The 26,221-nt window shown below is 35.8% G+C and overlaps 1 protein-coding gene across 1 annotated transcript; it reads right to left on the bottom strand.

Moving 5' to 3' along the window:
* Positions 1 to 17,392: 17,392 nt before the first annotated feature.
* LOC149189512 (F-box only protein 6-like) lies at positions 17,393 to 18,574 on the bottom strand. The gene has a single exon (XM_089410257.1). It carries the CDS (start codon positions 18,572 to 18,574, stop codon positions 17,393 to 17,395), a length of 1,182 nt encoding a protein of 393 aa, XP_089266383.1.
* Between the last annotated feature and the right edge of the window lie 7,647 nt (positions 18,575 to 26,221).

Raw genomic sequence — 26,221 nt, 5'->3', positions numbered from 1 at the left:
CTTCACTAATACTGAAACAACCTTCAAGGCTTATTATTTTGACAATTTAACAATTATTTTGAGGATGCACTCTCATCCCTCTTATATAAAGGGAGCACTTTTATAGGTTTTTTTTTCTAGCATTCCAAAGAATCATAAGTGGGGGACTATACTAGCAAAATATTATGCATGGAATCTAGATTCTACTATATGTAATTTTCTATCTTAATAACATTAGAACTTGTTTTCTTTGGAGAAAATATACACACACATTTGAAAATGGAACAAAACTTGATTGGATGACCCATAATGGATGTGGGACTGACCTACAGGGATATACATTCTGATTTGATTGGTGCCAACTTTTCCATGTTTTCTTAAGTGGCCTTAAATATAAGAAGTTTGGGCCAACCTATAAGATCTCCTTGTGAGTCCACATGGTTGAAAAGCCTATTTTTTTTCCAATTAAATACAGAACAACAGTGAAATCTTTACATATGGCTTATTTGGAAATATAATCACTATGGACCCGCACGTCCATGTGGAGGAGATTGGGGGTTACTTGTGCACAATTTAAAAGACATAAATAGTATCTTGGTTTTCATGGTCAGAAGGTTTAATTAGTAAGAGAGCTTTGTTTTCCTCTTTCTCTTTCCATTTATCTCAAAAAATGAGTCTCCTATCTTAACTAGGATACCTCCTATTTTTTTTCCCTAGATTCATGATTGACAAGGTGAGATATCTTCATTGAGCTCCCTTAGTGTGCAACATTGTGTTGTGAATCTCATGCATCATCTCTCTTGGAAACTTTTCACATTCAATACATATGCCCAATGGATTGAATCATATAATAGTGAGAAGATGTTGTGTTGGATTAGCCATGTAGCCCTAATACTAACCACTTGAGGGCCTTTAATAGTAAAAAGCATAGAAAGAGATGGAAAAAGGAGTGATACAGGTGGTGATTAATCCAGACATATACAATCTTAATCACAAATTAGTGAAGTTAATGATTCTATGTTAGGTCCCTATAATACTAGTGATCCCCCCATTACCATTGTCATTGTATCCCTTATTGTTATTATTGTGCCCCATAGAATCCCACTATTGTTATTTTTGTGCCTTTATATTATTATTGTTAGGTCGGCTTGGTTATATTGTGACCCCTTAGATTCCTATATATATAAAGGAGGTTTTGTCATTTGTATCATCCAAGAATTTTTCATTTGTGCAATGTAAAGGAGGTTTCCCCCTCGAAGAGGTTGAATTCTAATGCACTGATCTATATTTTCTATTTTTTTGTGAGCTGGTTTCATTACATTTGGTAACAAAGGTTTGGATTCTAGGGTTTCACTGCTCCAAACAGGTCATCATGAAATTTTCGTTATAACCTTTTTTCTGCGACATTTCAAAAGAAAAATCAAAAACCCATTTGAGACAAAATCTTGTTGAACCTCGGGTCCAAATCTCATATCTTGTCTCGCTATAGTTTGGAGATATGATCTGAGGATGTTAGCGTTTTTGTAAGCTCCAGAAGTTCATCTAAAACAAGTCCCGTGGAATGTTCACTATAACGCTTTCTCTACGAAGTTACAGAAGCTAACAAAAACCCCATTTGCAAAGAAATTGTTCTGAACCTTAGCTCCAAATTTCAGATCTTGTCTCGCTATATTTTGGGAGATATAATCTGAGGAAATTAGGGTTTTTTCAGACCCCATAATTACATTCCAAACAGGTCACCTTGGGAAAATCGTCATAACTTTCTCTCTGAGCATTAGATTGAATTTTCATAAGAAGTTGCAGAAAGAGGACAGACTGTAGTCTTTTGGGTACTATTTTCAAAACCTAAGGTTGAAATACTGACCCGCTGCATGTCATACAATTTCGCTCTATGGAACAAGTCTATACACAAGTCATCGTGGGAGATTTGGCATAACTCTTCATTGGAGAATCCAATCTTGATCAGACTCATAGGGTTAGAAAGATTACTCAGAGGGTTATCGCATGAAGAAATTTCAGACCTGGGAGATCCAAAATTATAGAGATACATCAGATTCAATATCAAGCTCCTATAAAGTGAAAAAAGGTGTGTAGTTTTTTTAAATTTTTGCATAAGCTTGGCTGGAAAAATTAGTTTGAAGGAATTCAAAGGGCATAGTGAAGCATTATTATCGGTAATTGATGCGCCGAAGAAAGAAAATGGAAACACCTAGTAAGCAACCTGAAAGCTCTATCAATACTCATGAATAAGAGGAAGAAATGCAACATGATATATTAAAACTACGAGACCAAGTGCAACAAACTTCACTCGCACAAAAAGTAACAAAAAATAATATGGATGGTTTAAAGAAAGACGTAGAAGCTAATATGGATGGTTTAAAGAAAGGCGTGGAAGCTAAGATGGATGGTTTAAAGAAATGTGTAGAAGCTAAGATGAATGGCGTGGAAGCTAAGATGGACGGCGTGGAAGCTAAGATGGATGATTTGAAGACAAATTTGAAAACAAGCATGGAAGATTTGAAGACAAATTTGACAAAGTTTCTACAGTAAATGCTTACTAATGGCGAAAGGTTAGTAAAGGAAACTCATAATGAGAACCAAATAAATGTTAATCATGATTTCATAGACTCTAATGTTGGATCGAAGAACTATCATGTTCCAAAGATTGATATGGGGAAGTTTGATGGCAAGGATCCCAGAACATGGATGCTACAGATGGAGCAACTTTTTGATCTCCATAAAGTGCAAAACACACAAAAGGTACGCTTTACAACTTTATATTTAGAACCAAATCAGTTTGTATGGTATCGATGGCTTTGCTCTTGTAAACAAATTGTCAATTGGGCTATTTTTACGGATGAAATGATAGCACATTATGAGCATACAAAAGCAACACTCTTTTTAGCCAATTGATAAATCTCAAACAAAAGTGTTCAATGATGGAGCATATTGAGGACTTCCAGAAATTGAATATAAGGGTAAAATATATTCCAGAGAAGCATAGGATTGATGTGTTCATAGGGACTTTAAAAGAAAACATCCAACATGAGGTTCACCTTTGGGAACCAGATTCATTGGAGAAGGCATTCGGGCTGGCAAGAAAAATGGAAAGAAAAATTATGGCAACAAGGGACCCTACCACTCACAATCTTAAAGATGGAAGTGTTGCTACCCCTAGCCATCCACAACCTACAAGGTTGACACCACAACAATTGGAAGAAAAAAGAGCAAAAGGGCTTTGTTATAGTTGTGATAGAAAATACACTAAAGGTCATAAGTGTGCCGAGAAGAAATTATTTTACATAGATTGTGAAGAGGAGGAAGAAAAGGAACAAGAAAAATCAAAAGAAGAGGATATACACCAAGAAAAAACCCTAGAAAAAGAAGAAATGAATCTGACCATATCTTGTAATGCATTGGCTAGAATTACCACTCCTCAAACTATCAAGATAGAAGGGCATATCAAGAAGAAAAATGTAATAGTGTTGATTGATTCAGGAAGTACCCATAATTTTATTCATTGTAAGATAGCCAAGGAATTGAATTGCTTCCTATATCCAACACCAGAGTGTCAAGTGATGGTTGCAAGTGGAGGAACCATAAATTTCTCAAGAAAGTGCCATAATATCAAGCTATCCATGGGAGAATATGTATTGAATAGCCCAATGTTTTCCATTACAATAGTTGGTGTTGATGTTGTACTAGGAGTCCCATGGCTACAATCCTTGGGTACAATAGTTTTTAATTTTCAACAAATTTTCATGAAATTCTCTGTAGAAGGAAAGGAGGTTGAATTAAGAGGTATCACAGGGAAACCAAGAAAGATAATGAGCTCTAACGGAATGAAAAAGCTCCTAAAGAAACAACAATGGGGCATAATTGCACAATTATGTTCACTAGAGGTTCCCACATCGAAATCATCCATTTCTCTAGATCTGCAAAAAGTCTTGGACAATCATTCCAAGGTACTTGAGACTCCCAAAGGCCTCCCATCTATTCATGATCATGATCATACTATCAATTTGATTCCAGGAAGTGTTCTTCCAAACATCAGGCCTTACAAATATCCCTATGTCCAAAAGAGTGAAATTGAACGTATGGTTGCAAAAATGCTAGAGGCTGGTATAATTCAACCTAGTCAAAGTTCTTTCTCTGCTCCAGTAGTATTGGTTCACAAGAAGGATGGATCATGGTGCATGTGCCCAGATTATAGGGAGCTCAACAAGCTCACTATTAAAGATAAATTTCCCATTCCCATCATTGATGAATTATTGGATGAATTGCATGGATCAATTTACTTCACCAAGTTGGATCTTCATTCAGGATATCATCAAATCATAATGAAGATTGAATACATTCCAAAAATAGCATTTAGAACTCATGAGGGTCATTATGAATTTTTGGTCATGCCTTTTGGCCTTACTAATGCACCTCCTACATTTCAAGGTTTGATGAATTCCATTTTCAAACCCTTCCTTAGAAAATTTGTGTTAGTATTTTTTGATGATATACTAATCAACAACAAGTATTGGAAGGATCATGTCCAACATGTTGACATGGTGCTCAAACTATTGGAGGAGAAACAATTATATGCAAAAAAATCCAAATGTTTCTTTGGAGTACAAGAGGTAGAATATCTGGGTCATATTGTATCTCATGAAGGTGTTAAGGTAGACCCTAGAAAAATTAAAACCATTAAGGAATGGAAAATCCCCACATCCATAAAGCATCTACGAGGATTTCTCGGGTTGACAGGGTATTATCGCAAGTTTGCTAAGAATTATGGGATAATAACAACACCTCTAACAACATTATTGAAGAAAGATGCATTCTCATGGACTCGAGAAGTAACAAAGGCCTTTGAACATCTTAAAGAGGCAATGTGCCAAGCACTAGTCTCAGCTACACTAGACTTCACAAAAACCTTTATTGTGGAATGTGATGCCTCAAGAAATGGAATTAGTGTTGTTTTAATGCAAGAAGAAAGACTCATTGCTTTTGAAAGTCATCCAATCAAAGGAAAGTATTTACACAAAGCTATTTATGAGAAGGAAATGCTAGCAATACTACATGCACTTAAGAAATGGCGACCCTACCTAATGGGAAGACACTTCAAGGTAAAAACAGACCATGATACCCTTAAATACTTTTTAGAACAAAGGTTATATTTAGAAGAGCAACAAAAATGGGTCACAAAAATGTTGGGCTATGGCTTTGAAATCATCTACAAAAAAGGGAAGCAAAATGTTGTGGCAGATGCACTCTCAAGAAAGGATGAGGATGTGGAAGCATTTCTTTGCGTTGTTTCTATTATCCAACCAAATTGGATAAATGAAGCAAGGGAAGAATGGAAGAATGATGATGAGTGTGGGCACTCATTCAAAAGATACAACAAGATCCTAGTACATCTGATACATTTAGTTGGAAAAATGATTTGTTATAGTACAAGGATTGGTTATACCTATGTAAGAATTCCCGACTCAAACAAAAGATTCTTATGGAATTGCACACTCTCCCTTAGGAGGGCACTCAGGATTTCTAAAAATCTACCACAGGGTTTTCCAACAAAATAAAGTTGAAACAACTAAGACCCCAAGACTATTAAAACCTTTATCGATTCCATGCCAATGTTGGGAGCAAGTTTCAATGGATTTTATCACAGGTTTACCCAAGTCCGAAGGAAAGAGTGTTATCATGATGGTAGTTGAAAGACTTACCAAGTATGCACACTTTTATGCACTATCTCATCCATTTAAAGCGAGTACAGTTTCTACTGCATTTATGGAAATAATTCAAAAGCTACATGGAAACCCAAAGATTATTGTAAGTGAAAGAGATCCCATTTTCATTGGAAATTTTTGGGCAGAATTATTTTCTTGTCTTGGTACGCAGTTAGATCATATCTCATATTTTCATCCTCAATCTGATGGGAAAACTAAGATAGTAAACAAATGTTTGCAAGGATATCTTTGTTGCTTTGTATGTGATAAACAAACACAATGGGTCAAATGGTTTCCTCTGGCTGAATGGTGGTATAACCATATTGCAACAAAAATGACCCCATTTATGGCACTTTATGGATATCATCCACCATCCATAACATCATATTTAAGAGAGAAATCTAAGGTTCAAGCTGTAGAAGATCACATCGAGCATCAAAAACAAGTTATCCAACTCTTAAAGGATAACCTCACCTTGGCGCAGAATAGAATGAAACAACAGACAAATCAACATCACAACGAAAGAAATTTTGATGTAGTTGATTGGGTATTCCTACGGCTACAACCATATAAACAAATGTCCCTCAAGAAAGCTAAGAAGGATAATAAATTATCACCAAAGTATTATGGTTTGTACAAGGTGTTGCAAAAAGATAGGTACTATGGCATACAAATTCGAGCTTCCTGCAACTTCCCAAGTGCACCCAGTTTTCCATGTTTCATGCTTAAAGAAGGTTATAGGTGATAAGGTTCTAGTTCAAACAATATCTCCAGAACTTAACGAGGAAGGAAAAATCATATTGGAACCTGACGCTGCCAAAGAAACAAGAACTCGAAAGCTACGAAATCGATCAATTTCAGAGTATCTCATCAAGTGGAAGAACTTACACGTTGAAGATTCCACATGGAAGGATGATAATTTTATACATAAGCATCTAGAACTACTCAAGTGTTGAGGACAACACTTTTTTGAAGGAGAGGGTCATGTTATGTCCCTATAATACTAGTTATTCCCCCATTACTATTGTCATTGTATCCCTTATTGTTATTATTGTGCCCCATAGAATCCCACTATTGTTATTTTTGTGCCTTTATATTATTATTGTTAGGTGAGCTTGGTTATATTGTGACCCCTTAGACTCCTATATATAGAAAGGAGGTTTTGGCATTTGTATCATCCAAGAATTGTTCATTTGTGTAATGCAAAGAAGGTTGCCCCCTCGAAGAGGTTGAATTCTAATCCTTTAATATGTCTTTTCTATCTTTTTGTGAGTTGGTTTCATAACATTCTAGCATTCCGAAGAATCATAAGGGGGGCCCTATACCAAAAACATATTATGCATGACATCTAGATTCTATTATATGTAATTTTATATCTTAATAACATTACAACTTGTTTTCTTTGGAGAAAATATACACACACATTTGAACATGGAACAAAACTTGATTGGATGACCTATAATGGACGTGGGACTGACCTACATGGATCTACATTCTGATTTAATTGGAGCCAACTTTTCCATATTTTTTAAGTGGCCTTAAATACAAGAAGGTTGGGCAAACCTACAAGATCACTTGGTGAGTCCACATGGTTCAAAAGCCTATTCGTTTTCCAAGGAAATACAGAACAACAGTGAGATATTTACCTATGGTTTATTTGGAAATATAATCACTATGGACCTACATGTTCATGTGGAGGAGATTGGGGGTTACTTGTGCAAAATTTAAAAGAAATAAAAAGTATCTTGGTTTTCATGGTCAAAAGGTTTAATTAGTAAGAGACCTTTGTTTTCCTCTTTCTCTTTTCATTTATCTCAAAAATTGAGTCTCCTAGGTTAAAAAGGGTAGGAGACCTTCGTTTAGCTCTCAAATTATTTTTTACCTAGATTCATGATTCACAAGGTGAGATTCCTTCATTTAGCTCCCTCATTGCACAATATTGTCTTGTGAATCTCATGCATCATCTCTCTTGGAAACTTTTCCCACTCAATCCATATGCCCAAAATTTCATTGATAAGCTAAGGCATTGATCATTCATTCTCTATCACCTTATACCTTTTGCAAGTCATTGATGTTGTTTTTCTATGGTTCCACTCTCTACGGAATCTTATGGTTGAGAATGCTTTGGGACATATCCATTCAATCCAAACTCTAATCACCTTAAATAAGCCTAACAATCCTATCTACCACCTAAACCCAAATTAATCGGATCCTTTGGTCTGTGAAGTGTGAAGTAGATGCCTTGGAGAGCTCTTGACTTGGCTTAACTCGTACATTAGATTTCTATGATCTACAAGGAGAATTCTCCTTGATCCAAAGGAAATCTGGCTAAAAGCGAGAAGAAGTTACGTCAAGTGACAATATCCCCCGTGATGTGTAGTGAATCTCACACTTGAGCTTTTGGACATTATCTTTAGAAGTGCGAGATTTTGTTGTCATAGACACCAAGGATTTGTTTAACTATGACCAATACAATTTGAAGGAAAAAATGTGGAGACCTAGCAAAGTTAATAAGGACCAAAGAAAAAGGTTAATGAGATGTTTAGCAAGAGCATACAGCTTGAACAGAGAAAAAAAACCCTAAGGAGAGCTAGGAAAGGAGGTTGAACAAGACCCCATCACATTTTAGAGCCAAGAGACCCAACTAAAACTAGCACCAGAGCTCAACATTGAGCAGTCATTCAAGTACTAGAATTATTTAAATTTTGGGCACAAAACACCTCCAAATAGGGGAGGTATGATTCATAATGGATTAGATCAAATAATAGTGAGAAAAGATTGTGTTGGATCAGCCATGTAGCTCTAATCCTAACCACTTTAGGGCCTTTAATAGTAAAAGGCATAAAAAGAGAGGGAAAAAGGAGTGATAGAGATTGTCATTAATCCGAACTTATACCGTCTTAATCACAAATTAGTAAAGTTAATGAATACCATTATAATGAACGAATCATTAAACTAAATAATACAACCTTTACACTTAGATATAATAGAGATTATATATCATGAGAATCTATGAGATATGGCACCATGCAATAAAAATGGTTAAAAACCTACTCAGAATACATACTATATTCTGCCATCACAACCTAACAGGCAAGACAACTCTTACTAGATATTAAGGAAAAAGGCACAATTGTTCTTTCAATGGAACCAATGCAAGTGTTTTGGGTTAAAGAGACCGTATCACGATTGCTATCTAATGGAAAGTTGTATGATGTGGGACTTACCATTCTATATGCCTCACAAACTTCATGTTTGTGTTCACCCTCTCAAACAATCAAGGTTTAGATAATGACAACCTTGAGGAAAGCATCTTTTCTTGAATTTCAAATACATAACAGGATAGTCAAATATAAGACAAGAGTTACTCATACTATCAAGGTTTAAATAATGTTAATTTTTAAAAAGACATTTATTCATGAATTTAAATTACATCAATTTAGATCTCTATTAACTATAGATCTACCAAGCCAAGAGAGGGATCAAATCTCTTTGTACTCTAAAAAAAGCTTGCATCTCAATAAATTTGATCCCTTTCAGCTTTAGATAGATCCAGAATTAACATAAATCTAAACTATTTAATTCAATCTTATTTAAATTAAGTAATTTACCCCTCATAATTTGAACCCTAAATTAAATCGATTAATTTAAATAAAATTACTAAAAGAAAAAAGATTCAACCAAGAATCTACTGCAAAAAAAACATGCATTCATTCATTCATTCATAAATCTCTTGACAAAGCGTTCATTCACTATAAATTCAAAACTTTTTACTGATCTAAAATATGCTAATATTTCCAAGCTTTTAAATGCTGTAAAATAAGTTAGCAATTGTATCTTTTCTAGCTAAATAGCATACCTTAATCACGTAATAGTTTTCGTAGTAATAGTTTTGAGTTTCATTTTACTATCTTTGCTCCGACTTTTATTCAATTCAAGGGATGAAAGCTATATATATATACACCATAAGGCACACTGGAACTCATTGACAATGTTTTCTACCTTATATCCTATAATTGCACCCTTGACAATGTTTTCTACCTTATTTCCTATAATTGCACCCTAATGTCTAGCGCTACATATATTTTTATCGTTGCATCCATTGCAGTTGGAAATAATGAAATCTGTAGAGACAGTTCAGTTTTTGTTCTCATGGCTTGTTTCTGCGTTAATGGTAGAAGGAAGGCCATGTTACACAACATAGTAAATCGGGGTAAATATTTTACACTATCGTAGTATATAAGGTGAACCTCTGACAATATCCTACCTGATGAAAATTCACAATTTTCACTGGATATACGCTCTTTGGATGCTATCTTTGGTTGTGATCCTGAGCGTAGAGCTGCATTATTTTTATGAAGAAAGTGACATTTTTTTTTCCAGGTGAGTGATTGAAAACGTAATGCATTTAATTTAGACTACTTTAAGATATATATCCATCTTCAAACAAAGACACAACTTGCAAAAAATACATGCGACAAGTATTGTTGTTGTCATGCTGTTTATTGTAGTGGTTGGGATTATTATTTCCAACACTCCCCTTTAATCACAATTGCCACCATTTACAATTCCCAATTAGTATCTGAGATAAACAAAACTTTCACATGTCAATGGCTTTGTGAAGATGTCAGCAAATTGTTCCTGTGACCTGCAGTGTTGCAACACAATTTCATCACTGTTAATCAACTCTCTAATAAAATGATATTTAGCATCAATATGCTTGGTCCTCTTGTGCAAGAAAGAATTCTTTGACAATGTAATTGCTGAGGTGTTGTCGTAGAGAATAGTTGTCACACCCTCTTGGTCATGACGAAGATCCCTCAACATCCTTCTCATCCAAATTGCCTGACACATTGTTTTTGTTGCTGCGACATATTCAGCTTCTGATGTTGACATTGAAACTATTAGTTGCTTCTTGGAGGTCCATGAAATGGCTCCAGAACCCAAATGAAAAACATATCCTGATGTGCTTTTTCTATCATCGATACTGCCTGCCTAATCACTGTCAGTGTAACCAACCAACCTGAAATCACTTGTTGCTGTGTACAAAACACCATATTGTTTTGTCCCATTGACATACCTCAGAATCCCTTTCGCTGCTTGCCAATGTGTCTCCTTGGGTGTCTCCATGAACCTTGACACCAAACTTACTGCATACATTATATCTGGCCTAATGGCAGTCAAATACATCAAGCTGTCTATCATACTTTTGTATAATGTTGGATTGACATTGCTGCTTCAATCTTCTTTGCTCAACTTCAACCCTATGACAATTGGAGTTGGTGCAGACTTGTTGTTCTACATTTTAAACCTCTCCAAAATTTCTGCCACATACTTTGCTTGAGAGATAAAAGTGTCATTTTATGTTTTCTTCACTTCTATGCCCAAAAAATATCTTAACAATCCCAAGTCAGTCATTTCAAATTCACTCTTCATGACTTGTTTGAAATCAACGATGAGGAAATCATCACTGCTTGTAAAAATCAAATCATCTACATATAAGACGACAATGAGAATCTTACCTTCACTCTATTTGATGTAGAGAGTAGGCTCACCATCACATTTGTCAAAACCATTGTCCAACAAGTAAGCATCTACCCTGTTATACCATGCGCGCGGTGCTTGCTTCAACCCATAAAGAGCTTTCCTCAACTGATATACTTTGTCTTCTTAGCCTTCAATCTCGTAACTAGGTAGTTGTGCGACATATACTTCCTCTTTCAACACTCCATTTAAGAATGTTGATTTTACATCCATTTGATACACTCTCCATTTGTGTTACGTGACAATTGCCACAACTGCGTGCATTGTCTCCATTCACACGACTAGCGCGAATGTCTCCGCGTAATCTCTTCCATGCTATTGCTTGTATCCTTTGACAACTAGCCTTTTTTGTGCCTTTCAATATTTCCCTCAATGTTGCTTTTGGTCTTATAGACCCACTTCACTCCAATGACATGTTTTCCTTTCGGAAGGCTCACCAACTCCCATGTTTCATTCCTTTCTATTGCTTCTATTTCTTCCTCCATTGTCGCAACCCACCTTTCTTCTTTGATTGCATCTTCAAAGTGGATTAGGTCATCTACATGACAAAATAATGCAAATAAGGAATTCATACCTGCGCTACTATCAACTTCATCATGCTCATAAATTTCATTTAAAGTTCTGAATTTTGGCCTTCTTATGCTTGTTGAAGATGGGCTTGACATGTCATTTGGTGTCGCACTTCGCGGTGTGCTTGGAGAAGCACATGCTTGGTTGTGTGAAACTGTCCTATTATTTTTTGATGGCGTTGCTTGCTACCTACTTTGTTGTGCTTGAATAGGAGTAGAGGGAGTCAGTGTTGAGGAATTATTTGCTGCTGTTAGTCCCTCTCTGTCCTCATGTGATATACATGCTTTGACATTGATTGTCTTCTCTAAACTTCCATCCCATGCTTCCTCTTCTATGAGCTGCACATCTATGTTGATTATGACCTTCTTGTTTGATGGATTATAGAGCTTGTATGCCTTGAATTCATCACTGTATCCAACAAATATACATTTCTCCCCCTTGTTGTCCAACTTCTTCTTTAACTTATCCAGGACATTTGCATACGCCACACATCCAAAAACTTTCATGTGAGTGACATTTTGTTTTCTTCCACTCCATGCCTCTTCAGGAACAATGTTCTGGACACTTTTGGTTGGACATCTATTTAAGATATATGTTGCACAAGCGACAACTTCAGCCCAATAGTCATTTGGAAAATGCTTTGCCTTCAACGTACTCCTTGCCATCTCCATAATGGTCCTATTCTTCCTTTCTGCCACACCATTTTGCTGCGGTGTATATCTTGTTGTAAATTGCTTGTGAATTTCATTCTCCCTGCAAAATTGAAGGAAGTCATTTGAGATGTATTCTCCACCTCTGTCAGTCCTAAGGACTTTGATGTAGTGTCCACTTTGCTTTTCAACAAGAGCCTTATATTCACGAAAGCATTCAAATACTTCACTTTTCTGTTTTAGGAGAAAGACCCATGTCTTCCTTATGCAGTCATCTATGAAGGTCAATACATAGTGGTTGCCACCAATTGATGGTGTGTGCATTGGTCCACATAGATATGAGTGGACAACTTCCAAAGGTGCCTTTTCCCTCACTGACTTTCCTGCTGGAAATGTCTCTCTATATTTCTTGCCCAAGATACATCCTTCACATATGTTGTTTGGTTTTTCTATGAGTGGTAAACCCTTCACCATGTCTTTCTTATGCAGCAAATTCAAACCTCCAAAGTTGAGATGTCCAAATCTCAAGTGCCATAACTAGTTTTCATCTTTTACCTCTGCTTGAAAGTTTACTTGTGTGACAACTGCTTCTTTTCTTCCATCTTCTTGTGAGTTCATAAATAGTTGTGCTTGTGCACCTTCTTTTGCAAATCTGATATTATTTTTAGGGGAAACATTCTATTGTTTGTCATCTGAACCTTTGCAATCAGCTGTCTACTTGGAGGCCTATCCAAAATTGTGCACACATCATTTTTGAAGAAGACATTGTAGCCTTTCTACATGAGCTATCCAATGCTCATGAGATTATGTTTCAGAACGGGGACAAAGTAAACATTTGAGATGTATTTCTTCTCGCCCTTCTTTGTTAGGATATTAACTCTTCCTTTTCCCATGACAAAGACTTTGCTATCAGTCCCTAATTTCACTTCAAATTTCACACTTTCATCTAGATCAGAAAACATTTCTATGTTTCCTGTCATGTGGTTGCTACACCCTGAATCTAGATACCATATATCACTTTATTTTTCTTGTGCTATATTACAAGCTAAACACATGCTATCATGGTTATGATTTTCTCTTGTGAAATTTACACTTGGTTTGTTACTAATGTCATATTGCTTCTTTCTACATTCATTTGCATAATGACATTGAACTTGAGATTTATCATACCTCTGACCTCGTGCTTGATTTTCACTAGGGCCTTGACTTGGATTTTTATTGCTGCCTCTTCCATTTGAGCTTGAAGGGATGCTTCATCCAGCTCTGTGTGGGCTTCTTCCTCTTCCTGTAGCATATGATCTTCCTCTGCCTCAACCTTGACTAAATGATACTTGTGTCTTGAAGGCATGCTCCAATTAGGAGCTTGCTTCTCTATTCAGTCTATGTTCATGAGAAATCAGTGATGCATTAAGCTCATCCACTGAGAACTGCGAGAGATCCTTTGTCACTTCTATGGCCACAACAATGGCTTTAAACCTTGCTGGAAAACTTCTCAAAACTTTTTCAACTATTCTTCTTTCCTCAAATGTCTCACCATGAGACCTGATTTGAGTAACCAGCCCACTTACATGTGTAAAAAATGAGTCTATATTCTCAGACTCTTTCATACAAAGTGTTTCAAAATCTCTCCTCAACATTTCCAGCTTTGTTGTCTTCACTTTTGCCATGCCTTGGTAGGCAGTCTAGAGGGTGTCCCATACTTGCTAGCTTTGTTGTCTTCACTTTTGTCATGCCTTGGTAGGCAGTCTAGAGGGTGTCCCATACTTGCTTGGACTTCATTGCTGTTGCAACCCTTAGGAAAATACTTTCATGAACTGTCCTTTGTCCCTTAACAAGTCATTTTCTTGTTGAGATAAGGCAATGTATGATGTTGCATCTGCTAGTTCTTGAAAACCATTCTCCATCAAATCTCAAATGTCTTGAGAAGAAAACAAGGCCTTCATTGTAATAGCCCAATAATCTAAAAAAAAACTCTCCTTGCTCGTAAATATGCTAAAAAACAATATGCCCTCCAAACAATTTTCAATGTTAGTAACTCTGATACCAAGTTAGAAATATTTAGTAAATTTAATTTTCACAAAGGGCAGAGGCCAAAGCTGAGCTGATTTCCATGAAGCTATTTCACATACTTGGATTTCGTGCACTGTGTTGCTATTTCAGAGAATTATAAATAATATTTACTCAGCGAAAAAATGACAAAGTAGGTTTGGAGCAACACAATAAAAACTTAGTATTATCTTCTAAAACATGAAAACACATTCACATGAGGTTGCGGCTCATTTACTAAGTAAAAACTAAAATTTCGTAGGAATAACACACAGTAAAATACTGTAACTGTTGTTTTCACACGCCCACCAAAATTTGCTCCACCATTTTCTCCCCAGAGACTTGGGCTCTCTTTCTCTCTAACCCTTTACAAAATGACTTTTACATTCATATATAACTCAACATACAATTTTACATTTAATTCATGAGAGAGAGAAATTAATATGATGTTGTTGTTGAGTGTGATCAGAATCAGGCATGTGTTTCTGGAGTGTGGGCAATATTTGCTGAGACTTGGGCTCTCTTTCTCTCTAACCCATTACAAAATGACTTTTACATTCATATATAACTCAACATACAATTTTACATTTAATTCATGAGAGAGAGAAATTAATATGATGTTGTTGTTGAGTGTGATCAGAATCAGGCATGTGTTTCTCGAGTGTGGGCAATATTTTCTGAATAAATGCTTGCCCATATCTATTTACCAAAGTACATTGACTACTTTAAATTCTTTGGTACATTTGAGAATGGTTCACACCTGGCTTCAGTCCTTCCATCTTCAAACAGAGACGCAACCTTCAAAAAATATGTTTGACAAGTATGGCTGTTGATACTTCTGACAAGTATCATTGTTGTCATGTTGTTTATTATTTCCAACATACTGGCTGCTCAGCCAGATACTTCTGACAAGTATCACTGCTGTTAGGTTGTTTATTTCGGTGGTTGGGATTATTATTTCCAACATACTGGCTGCTGTCAGATACTTCTGACAAGTATCACTGCTGTCAGGTTGTTTATTTCGATGGTTGGGATTATTATTTCCAACATACTCCTCTTGAAAATGGTAATATCATTTGTTTGATGTTTTTTGCATTCTTTGAAATTAGGGTTTTATTCTATTAGAAACCAGGGTTATGGTGTCAATAGAGCCACTCTAAGCAGTGAGATTATATTATTTATTAGTTTCCTATGGAGGCCCTAGATTGTCATCTAAGTTAAAACGTACCCTTGCCACTCTTAGATTTTTGTGGACACTCAAAACCTATATTCCATTGTAACTACATGTGCTCCCCAAGCAAGCCAGAAAAGAAGTATGAGCTTGAACAGGTAATCGAAGAAACCACATAACTAATTTCCATAGACAACAATTTTTTCATAGACACCTGTCTCAAAAATACTACTTTTTGAAATATGAAATTTACATACTACTTTTTGAAATATAAAACCACATAACTAATTTCCATAGATTTTTTCATAGACACCTATCTCAAAAATACTACTTTTTGAAATATGAAATTTACATACTACTTTTTGAAATATGAAATTTATATACAGTGGTGCTTTCCTACACCTAAAACAAAAACGTATGCCATCTCATAGTTTCGATTCTGTTGTCTCCACGGTCAAAACTCCACACCTGAGGATGACATTCATCTGGCCTTGGAAAACAAAGCAAGCAATATTGAAAAACTCAAGCTCCTGAAGGTTGATTGTTCATGATTGAGCAAGCTTTTTGTCCAACTATCCATTTATATGAACAGAATATTAGTTAACCTACTTTTAAAAAAGGTTGAATTTTTACACTAATGTAATGTAGAGATGTCTTTCCCTTCCCGTCTCTCCCTCCCCAAAAAAGTTGGGTAACATTATACAATTACAAACATTTGTGTTGATATTGAAATTGATCATTTATTATTTATCTACAACCAATGTGAAACTCAACAATGCAAACTATGAAACTTAATTTTCATAATAATGTAGAGATGTCTTTCCCTTCCCGTCTCTCCCTCCCCAAAAAAGTTGGGTAACATTATACAATTACAAACATTTGTGTTGATATTGAAATTGATCATTTATTATTTATCTACAACCAATGTGAAACTCAACAATGCAAACTATGAAACTTAATTTTCATAAAGATAATCATCGAAAACAATTATAATGAAAAATAACATGGTATTGAAATCACAAGATAATGGAACCATCAAATCCATAACCCTTCACAAATTAACTGAATCGAGTAATCTTTTCAAAAAAATCATTGATACATATTAACAAAAACCACATTATGTGAAATCTTGAAAATGCATGACAAGAAGCTCTAAATATTAACGAAAACCACATTATGTGCGATCTTGAAAATGCACCACAAGAAATTCTAAATACAACTTAGAACAATAATTAACATATAACATAAATAACAATTGTGTCAACATAAACCACCTTTAACACTTATCAGCCAGAAATTACAATGACAAAGAAAGCCAAACAAGTAAACCAACATTTATTCTTACAATATAAGTTGGCATCCCACTGAAAATTAGTATTTCATAAATACTCAACATCATAATAATAAATATCAAAACGATTCTAACAGCAAGCAAAACCATTACAGTACACAATAACTTGTCTTCAACATGCACCTCAAAGACACCACAAAACAAACTAAGTCCGTCCAAACAACATAAGGGTTATAAACTTGAAGGACAACCAAACAAATTCAATGTTCTGACCTTAGAGGCAATTTACAACTACAACCCTAATCCTTACAAACTAGCGATCCATCAGACTAATGCATAATAAAATTAGGAAAACTCTTGAGTCTCAATCCAGCCATATTAGACGGACTAGCAATTCTAGTCTATCCTTTTAGGGTTAGGATTACTCTACCTTCACATCGGGCCTTGGTTCAAACGCAAAGAGACCCGCACGGTTACTCGCTGATTGCAAACGAAAAGATCCCCATAACTGCTGGGTCAAATCATAATAGAAAATCTCATTTCTTGAAACTAGGGAGAAAACCACGTAATCCCCTGCTCCTACGCACTTAAGACAGTAGAGCCAATTTGTGATCATATTACCACTCAGCTTCTTGCAAACTGATGAAGGCATCTTTGCAATCTCCTTCCAGCATGAACATGAAGAGGGAGAGGAATTGGAGGAAGAAGCCATATTCTCCTGTAATTCCCAAATAAGAAACTGCTCCTGGAACTCATGCTCATCGTGCACTTCAACTTGACCGTCGATGTGGACGTATCCCACAAGTAGCAGCCGCCCTCGACAGGTGAAAAGCTGAGGGTTGCTATCTTCAATCAATTTCGGCAACGGTATTATATTGGACGTGCCATCTCCGATATTGAAGCCCACAATGGCATACCCGTAGCTTTCCATACACACCAAACAATAGACAGAACTCTTGGAGGCAACCATTCTTCCTTCAGCTACTTTCAAATTGTTGGGCAGTTGTCCGACCATTGTCCAGATCTTTTGAGAGGGATCATAAATGGACACTCTCATATGCCCGCCATCACGCGACTCACTGATCGCCACAATTTTGTAGGTGTTTCCCTCCCCTTCCATTATGCCTATGCTCTTCCTGGATGGGATATTCGGAAGTTTCAGAAATGTTCGTGTTATTGGGTTGCAAAGAAAATTTTCTTCTCTGGGCAATGTTTCAATTCTTAAACTTACTGGCATTAGATCCACTATACATAGACCTGCGCCTGATGACATATAACAAAGTCCGACACGAAAACCCCCGCCTATAGCAGCTGCCTTCTCCTGTAGGAAGGAAAATGAGAAGGGCTTCTCCCATGTCTTCGTGGTGAAGTTGTATGACGGACAAAATTCAACGACATTGAGCCAACAAAGGGCAACGAGCCATGGGTTTCTGTTTGCAGGCGTTTGGGCCCATAGCGTTGTTACAAATCTTGTGGACGAAAGCAGGTTATTCCATTTTTTACACACACTGCGAAATCTACCAGTGCATCGGAGAGGGAGTCTTGCCAATACTTTCTCCTGTATATCCTGCGGCAATTCTTTCCAACGAAAAGAATCCTTCATTTTCAAAATGCTAATAGCAGACTAACTAAAGCCAAGGATCAGTGTATAACAAATTTATAACATTCCAAATAAAAAGAACATACGGAGAGGGGTTTGAATAGCAAAAGAAATGGGAGGGGGTTTGACCTGTTTATTTTGAGACGGTCAGAAATGATTGGAGCTGAAACATGCCGGGGATTTTGCAACGGAGTAACCAGTTGAGTTTTTATTTTGACATTGTGGTGTATTTATGTGGTCAAAACTTTAATCGTGTCTTTGAGTTTTCCGTAGATTTATGTAAACCAATTGTGAATTTTACATCGTGGAGATGTGAATAATTGGCTTTTAATTTTTAAACGACACGGTTGAAGATTCCATTATAATATTAAATTAATAATTTAGTTAAATCAAAATATATATATATATATATATATTAAAATAAGGTCATATTATGGGAAATATATTTTACATATAAAACCATTATTATTGGGTAGTTGTACAATGATTTATTCCTGTTACTATGAGTGGGTAAAGTAGGGGAGGAACTATTTGTTTATAGGGTTAAGTGGATATAATATTACCATTTTGTATTTATTAAGATATAAATTATATTGGTAGTGTGGGTGGGTGTATTTTCTTTTTAATATTTGAGTTTATTATTTATTAGTTTATATTAATAAATTAATTGTATTGGAGTATTTTCTAATTTCGTATGTAAAAGATGTTATTTATGCGAAAGTTTCAAACATATTAAGGTTAAATAAAACAATATTAATACTAATTATTATTATTATTATTATTTTATTTATTAATAAAAATATAAATAATAATAATATTTTAGTTGATTAAATAAAATAATAATTTTGGTCTTTAAGATGAATCTACTAATGAGGTTCAAACGTCGAACATAAAATAATTTTATGTTATTTTATGTTAAAACAAAAATAACTTTAAATTAAAATAAATAATAAGGTAAACTTGACTTGGTCAAGTTACTAGTAGTTTTTCAACTCCAGGTTTATGAGAACACATGGTATTGACCCATGGTATTCATGTGGAATATAGTTTATTTGGAGGAAATTAAACCAACATAGATCTATCTTAACTCCAGAACTACTAAAAGCACCAAGAGGGTTAAAACAAAAATAACTTAAAATTAAAATAAATAACAAGGTAAACTTGACTTGGTCAAGTTACTAGTAGTTTTTGAGCTCCAGGTTTATGAGAACACATGGTATTGACCCATGGTATTCATGTGGAATATAGTTTATTTGAAGGAGGAAATTAAACCAACCTATATCTATCTTAACTCCAGAACTACTAAAAGCACCAAGAGGGTTAAAACGAAAATAACTTTAAATTAAAATAAATAATAAGATAAACTTGACTTGGTCAAGTTACTAGTAGTTTTTCAGCTCCAGGTTTATGAGAACGCATGGTATTGACCCATGGTATTCATGTGAAATATAGTTTATTCGAAGGAGGAAACTAAACCAACCTAGATCTATCTTAACTCGGCAACTACCAAAAGCACCAAGGGGGTTAAAACAAGAATAAATTAAAATTAAAATAAATAATAAGGTAAACTTGACTTGGTCAAGTTACTAATAGTTTTTGAGCTCCACGTTTATGAGAACACATGGTATTGACCCTTGGTTTTCATGTAGAATATAGTTTATTTGAAGGAGGAAATTAAACCAACCTAGATCTATCTTAACTCCGGAACTACCAAAAGCACCAAGATGGATCAAATCTCTCAATATTTAGACATCTTTTAGAGTGAAAGGAGATTTAATTCCTCTCCGCTCTTGGCATCCCCACTTAAGATGGGTTGGTGATATATAAGTGTATATTATCTCTGAATTAAGGCTTTTGTGATTCATATTGTATTCAAGAAAATATTTCAGTAAAAATCACATTCTAAAGTATTGGATCATAATAAGATGAATAATGATATATTAATTACTCATCGAATTTTTATGTAAAGTTCAAAAACTTATTAATTACTAAACTATCTTAAAGAAATTAACAAATTTTAATAACAAAAGAATAAAAAATATAATAAAACATAATGAAAGGGTCATCAATTTAAACAAAATAAAGAATAATAAAAGAAAAATCACTTAGTCAAGAATAATAAACTATAGTATAATTAAGAAGTATTATATAAATGAAATCTCTCTCTCTCTCTCTCTCTCTCTATATATATATATATATATATGAAAAATCATATATCCAATTAAGTATAATATTAGAAGTAACCTTAGGGTGTGTCACCTATTCGTGAATGAATGCACTACTAAGGCATTCATGCTGCCATGCGAGTCACAGGTTTAATCCTCAATTTACTCATGTGTCATGCTTGAGGCTATGCAGTTTCACCTAGATGTTATAGTGGCAGCCGATGTGTCACAATCCCATGTTGTGACAAATTTAAGTCCACTTGTGAGTGTTGTGTGACACTGATGAGTTTTCATCTTTCGCATTTATTCCACATAGACTACACCTACTACCAACACTTATTTTTTATTTTAAGCTTTCTTCCAATTACATATGCAATGGAATTACATTAGCTTCAATTAAATTCAATGTGCAATAACCATAATGCATGCAGAAAAACAATGTGATATCATTCATAGAAAAATTATAAGGAGGAGGGGGGAACTCCCAACAGTTCACCCCAAATATTATATGAAGATTCTGCAATAATATTTTACAAGTGTAATGTACAATTTACAAGTGAGTGGTAGTTGCCTGGTTGCACCAACGACTAGTCCAGTTGGTATTTCCCAAGTCGTGTAGCCTGTCGTTATCCCTGCTGGGTAGTGCAACTTCTGCCCAAATAATGCGACCAACTAGAAACCTCAAAATTATGCCCAGACCCAAAATACTTAACTCTAACAATTTTTCAATCTCACTAGGCGAGCCTCAACTTGTCTGTCACATTTTCTATGTCTCTTTCCTACTCTTGGTGTGAATTTCTTGTTTTTGTGATATCATAGGTTTCCAAGTGCATTCTGTGATATTGGTTGACTTACTTAGTTCGAATTCCTTGTTCGAATGACCCTTCATCTTACTTATACTCTCTTTCCTTTGTGGTAAATGACCCTCATCCAACTTGGGTCGACTTGACATGTTTTCCAATCTTCTTGGCCGACCAGTAGTATGGTAGGTGGACACCCCTTCGCGGGGGAGTGCGCCCTTGGGCTAACCTGCCGGTTGGAAGGTGGATGCCCCTTGTGGGAAAAAATGCCTCTTTCTTAGGTGTTTCCTTTTCCTTGACGAAGACGCTAACTTCCTAAAATTGCTTGCTTGGTCTGCATGCCAATCCTTCACAGCTCCATGCTTGTGTCACACAACACTGTTTCCCCACATCTTTGTCTCCACTTAGTCATGTTGCCATTTCCTGGGCACCCCATGTTGTGGAGCACTATAATGTGTATGATGGAGAGATGGGCCGAGTTCTGCTTGGTGTGCTTGCCCTATGTGTGGGCACTCTCGCCCTTATGACATTTTGTTTTGTGTCGGGTGCCCCACCTCCATGTGGGTGCGCTCAAGGCACACACCTTCCAACTTGCTTTGCAATTCCTGTGTCACCAAGTCGTCTTGTTGCATAGGTGGATGCCATGCCTTCGTGTGGGCGCACTCATCATGCCCTCTTTTCTCAACCCAATTCTACTTCACTTTTTTACCTCTCTCCATGTTTGTGGGCGGTCATGTGTGCCTGTTGGTTGTACTGCCAACTCGGGGTCCTAACATCCTCCCCCACTTTAAAAAGATTATCACCCTTGACAACACCATCCTCACAAACTCACTTTCTCCAAATACATCATCTCCATTATGGTAACCAAATATATCTTCCTATGACCTGCTCCATGCCCATATCTCGTCGCAAATTCTTGAGAACATCTTGTTTTGGTACCCCTCATGATGGTGACTAGTCGGGTAGTTAATTCGACCGTATCACCTACTCCACAAGAATGCATTAATCTAACATCATCACAATCGTCATCACATCATGTTTTCATATGATCCTCCTACCTGTCTCGCCTTATGGTATGCTCATCACTTCAAGGGGTCTCATTGTCCTGAGAAGATGAAAATGAGCCCATCTTCCTTTCTAAGTTCAAAAATATGGTGGGTCTGGGAAGGTTGATGGCCTTCCATTCCCATCTTCATTTTTATCCAATATCTTGATCCTAGTACCAACATCCTCCTCCTCTAATCTCTACATGTATGCCTCTTAAGCCTCCTTTTGTTGGTTTGAATTCTTGCACTCTTCCATTTCCTCTAGCCTTCTTGTCAAATCGAGATAGCTATCCAACAATGCTCTTATGACCTCTGCTTGCTCCATGATTTTTTCCTCCGTTCAGCTCAGCCTCTCATAGAATTATTTGTTCTGTTTAACTTCTTCTAAACCTTTCATTGTTATATTACACTCGCCCTTCATCGATGTCATGACCGTGACACTCAATGGTATGTCATCCATTCTGTTGTAAATATAGATCTTCCTCAAATGTGGAATGATCATTGCTTCAAACTGCTTCATGAATTCTATCCCCAAAACTGCTTCATAATCATATATCTTCACGATTGTGAAGTCAACTTTGCCTAACTATTCACCAATCTTCACCTCCATGGGCTTTGCCACTCCAATCACTTGGTTTGGTGGATATTTCACTACCTTGAGACAAGATTGAGTTGGAACGAACTTCAGTCCAACTTTTCTTATTGCTTCCTCTCTCTTGAAGTTATGAGTTGCACTATTTTCCACCATGGTAAGCAATGTGCCTTGCCCAACCTTTACTCAACATACTCCAATTTGTTTCTCTCAGAATCACACTTTCGTATATCCTTCATTATTGTTTCAGCACCCAAAATTTGCATAATCCAACAATTAGTTCCTTCCTCTTTCCATCTAACTGTGTAATAGCTACGACTTCTGGTATTCAAGGACAATTCTTCATTGTATGGTCACCTTCGAACAACCAATAATTAAAAGGTTTCTTTGCCTTTGGTTTAACACCTATTCTTTCCTCATCATCCTTTGAATATCTCTCCTTTAATTTATTAGGCATCTTCTTCTTTTCCTTAGTCCTTTTGTTGTAATGGTCTACCAATCTATCAACCGCAACAAAGTCCCCCTCAAGTTTTTTATCTTCTATCGCTTCACCTCACTGCATACCTAAGGTTTCAATCTAATAATGAAGTTTGAAACCTTGTCTTTCTCTGCCATGTCGATTAACTCCAAGATCACACTTGCAAATTCCCATTGATAAGCTTGTAGACTTCCGGTTTGCTTGATGTAATTAACTTGCGTTCGTGCGTTCCATCTCTCATCTTGTGGTACGAATTGAGCCAACAATGCTTCCTTCATTTCTTCCCAAGTCAAGATGTCCTTAGCATTACCATGGGAAATCTGATCCACTCTTCACCTCCACCACATCTTGGCATCCTTCGTAAGGAATTTTGTAGCAACCTTTAGCTTGGCCTCTTTAGATGTAAGGTCAAACTATTCAAGGTATTGTTCCATATCCCATAGAAATTTTCCAAGTGTTTTCACACTTCTCATTCCATCGTACGAATCTGGTTCCTTAATCTTGATGTGGGAAGCTTTGCCAATCGAACCTTTACCAAGTGCCTTTCTCAAAATCGTAATATCGTTGAGAGATTCATAAAGACTCTTCTATAACTTTGCGATCTCATCCATGGCTTGTCCCTTTGCAACTTCAAATTCTTTGACTTCATTCACATTATGAACATATATCCATTCAAGACACTCATATCACATCTTGAGGTATGCGTAACTTTATCCCTGCTCGCTAAACTTCTCCCTAATTTCGACATTCTTTGCCTCAAGTGCATCCATATTCATGTTCAATACATTAATTTGATCCAACATTTTGTTCATGAAAACTCCCTTGATGTTCATGATGGATTCACATATTACCTGTGGTTCGTCATTAGCGTTCACCATCAATTTAGTTTAAGAATGTGTCATGAATATAAACTATCTAATTTTCAACTCGACCCTCACTTTGTTGCCTTGTCCCTACCAAACTATGTCACACTGCGACCAACTACTCAACTCTATGTCACCCATTTCCTTTGAAACAAGCTTTGATACCAACTATCATGGCCCCATGTTGTGGCAACTTTCAATCCACTTGTGAGTGATGTGCAGCACCAATGAGTTTTCACCTTTCTCAGTTATTCAACCCAACCTACACTTACTACTAACACTTCAATTTTATTATAGGTTTCTCCAATTATATATGCAACAGAATTACATTAAATTCAATATGGGATAACCATAACATATACATAACAACAATGTGATATCATACACAAAACAACTATAAAGGGGAGGGCAACTCCAAATAATTTGCCCCAAATATTATATCAAACATCTGCAATAATATTTTACAAGTGTAATGTACAATTTACAAGTGTGTGGTAGTTGCCTCGTTGCTTCTTCCATTTCCATGTTCTTTTCTTCTTCGTTATGTATAACACAAATACTAACTTCGTTAGATTTTTAGTTGTAGTTTGGCCCATAGGACTCAATGTTGAACCTACAACTTTGATAACACATGTAATGTATCTTATATTAACATTAAAAATATATATATTTCTAATTAGCATTTTATAGGAAAATTTGCAACAATAATACTAACATTTTCAATATTTTTCAAGAGTTTAATACAATGTATCTTGATTTTCATGTTTACTTACTCGATACTCATAACGTACATTCTCTTTTTCATAATATTAATATGTTTTTCATGTGCTTTTGTTACCCTTAACCTCTTGGGTAACCTTTACTATTGAGGTGAAGTGATTCTTTAATATTCAACCCAACTACACCCTAAACCTTCTGGTACATCTGTACCCTTATTAAATAATTCCTTCATTATTTTAAACTTGTACATATGTACCCTTATATAATTTATTCATTATTTTTAACTTGATTATCTATGATTTAGATGTATTGGTGCTTATTTGTTTCAACACACATACACATAGAACATGGCTATGGGAAATAATTGGGGCCTACCTTTGGCTTTGACCTTATGACATCATAAGTTAAGTGATTCCTTTTTATTAGAATGACACACCTCAATAGGGATAGAAACATGATTTAGCCTTATGCTATGGCACACGATGCTATAGATTTTCGTTTATAATGGGCTATTGTAAATATATTAGTAGGCCCCACATTTTTCCCACCTTAATGTAATAATAATACTTTGTTAATTTCTCACTTAACATATGATTTATGGGTCATCCCTCTGGCTGGGGCCATACCTCAACCATGCAGTGCTATAACATGGTTACACCTCATTGTTATCACATGGTGGCCATGTTTTCTTTCTATGTACATGATCAATATTGATTTGAGTGATCCAACAACTTGAAATGGACAACGTTTATGGAATAGGGTAATCTATGATGTATAACATTCATTTCACTCATTTGGTTTTTTGCTTCATCACTCTAATTTTTAGTTGAGGAAATATGGAATTAAAGTCACTATGTCCCTTTGCAACTTCAAGTTCTTTGACTTCATTCACTTTATGAACATATATCCATTCAAGATACTCATATCACATCTTGAGGTATGCATAACTTTATCCCTGCTCACTAAACTTCTCCCTAAGTTCGACA

Source organism: Pinus tabuliformis, chromosome 3_1 (genome assembly GCF_031772625.1).
Source record: "Pinus tabuliformis cultivar Carrire ecotype Pingquan chromosome 3_1, CPIR1, whole genome shotgun sequence".
Taxonomy (NCBI): Eukaryota; Viridiplantae; Streptophyta; class Pinopsida; order Pinales; family Pinaceae; genus Pinus; species Pinus tabuliformis.
The sequence above is the reverse complement of the archived record's forward strand: the minus strand, read 5'-3'. Positions and strand labels throughout refer to the sequence as shown.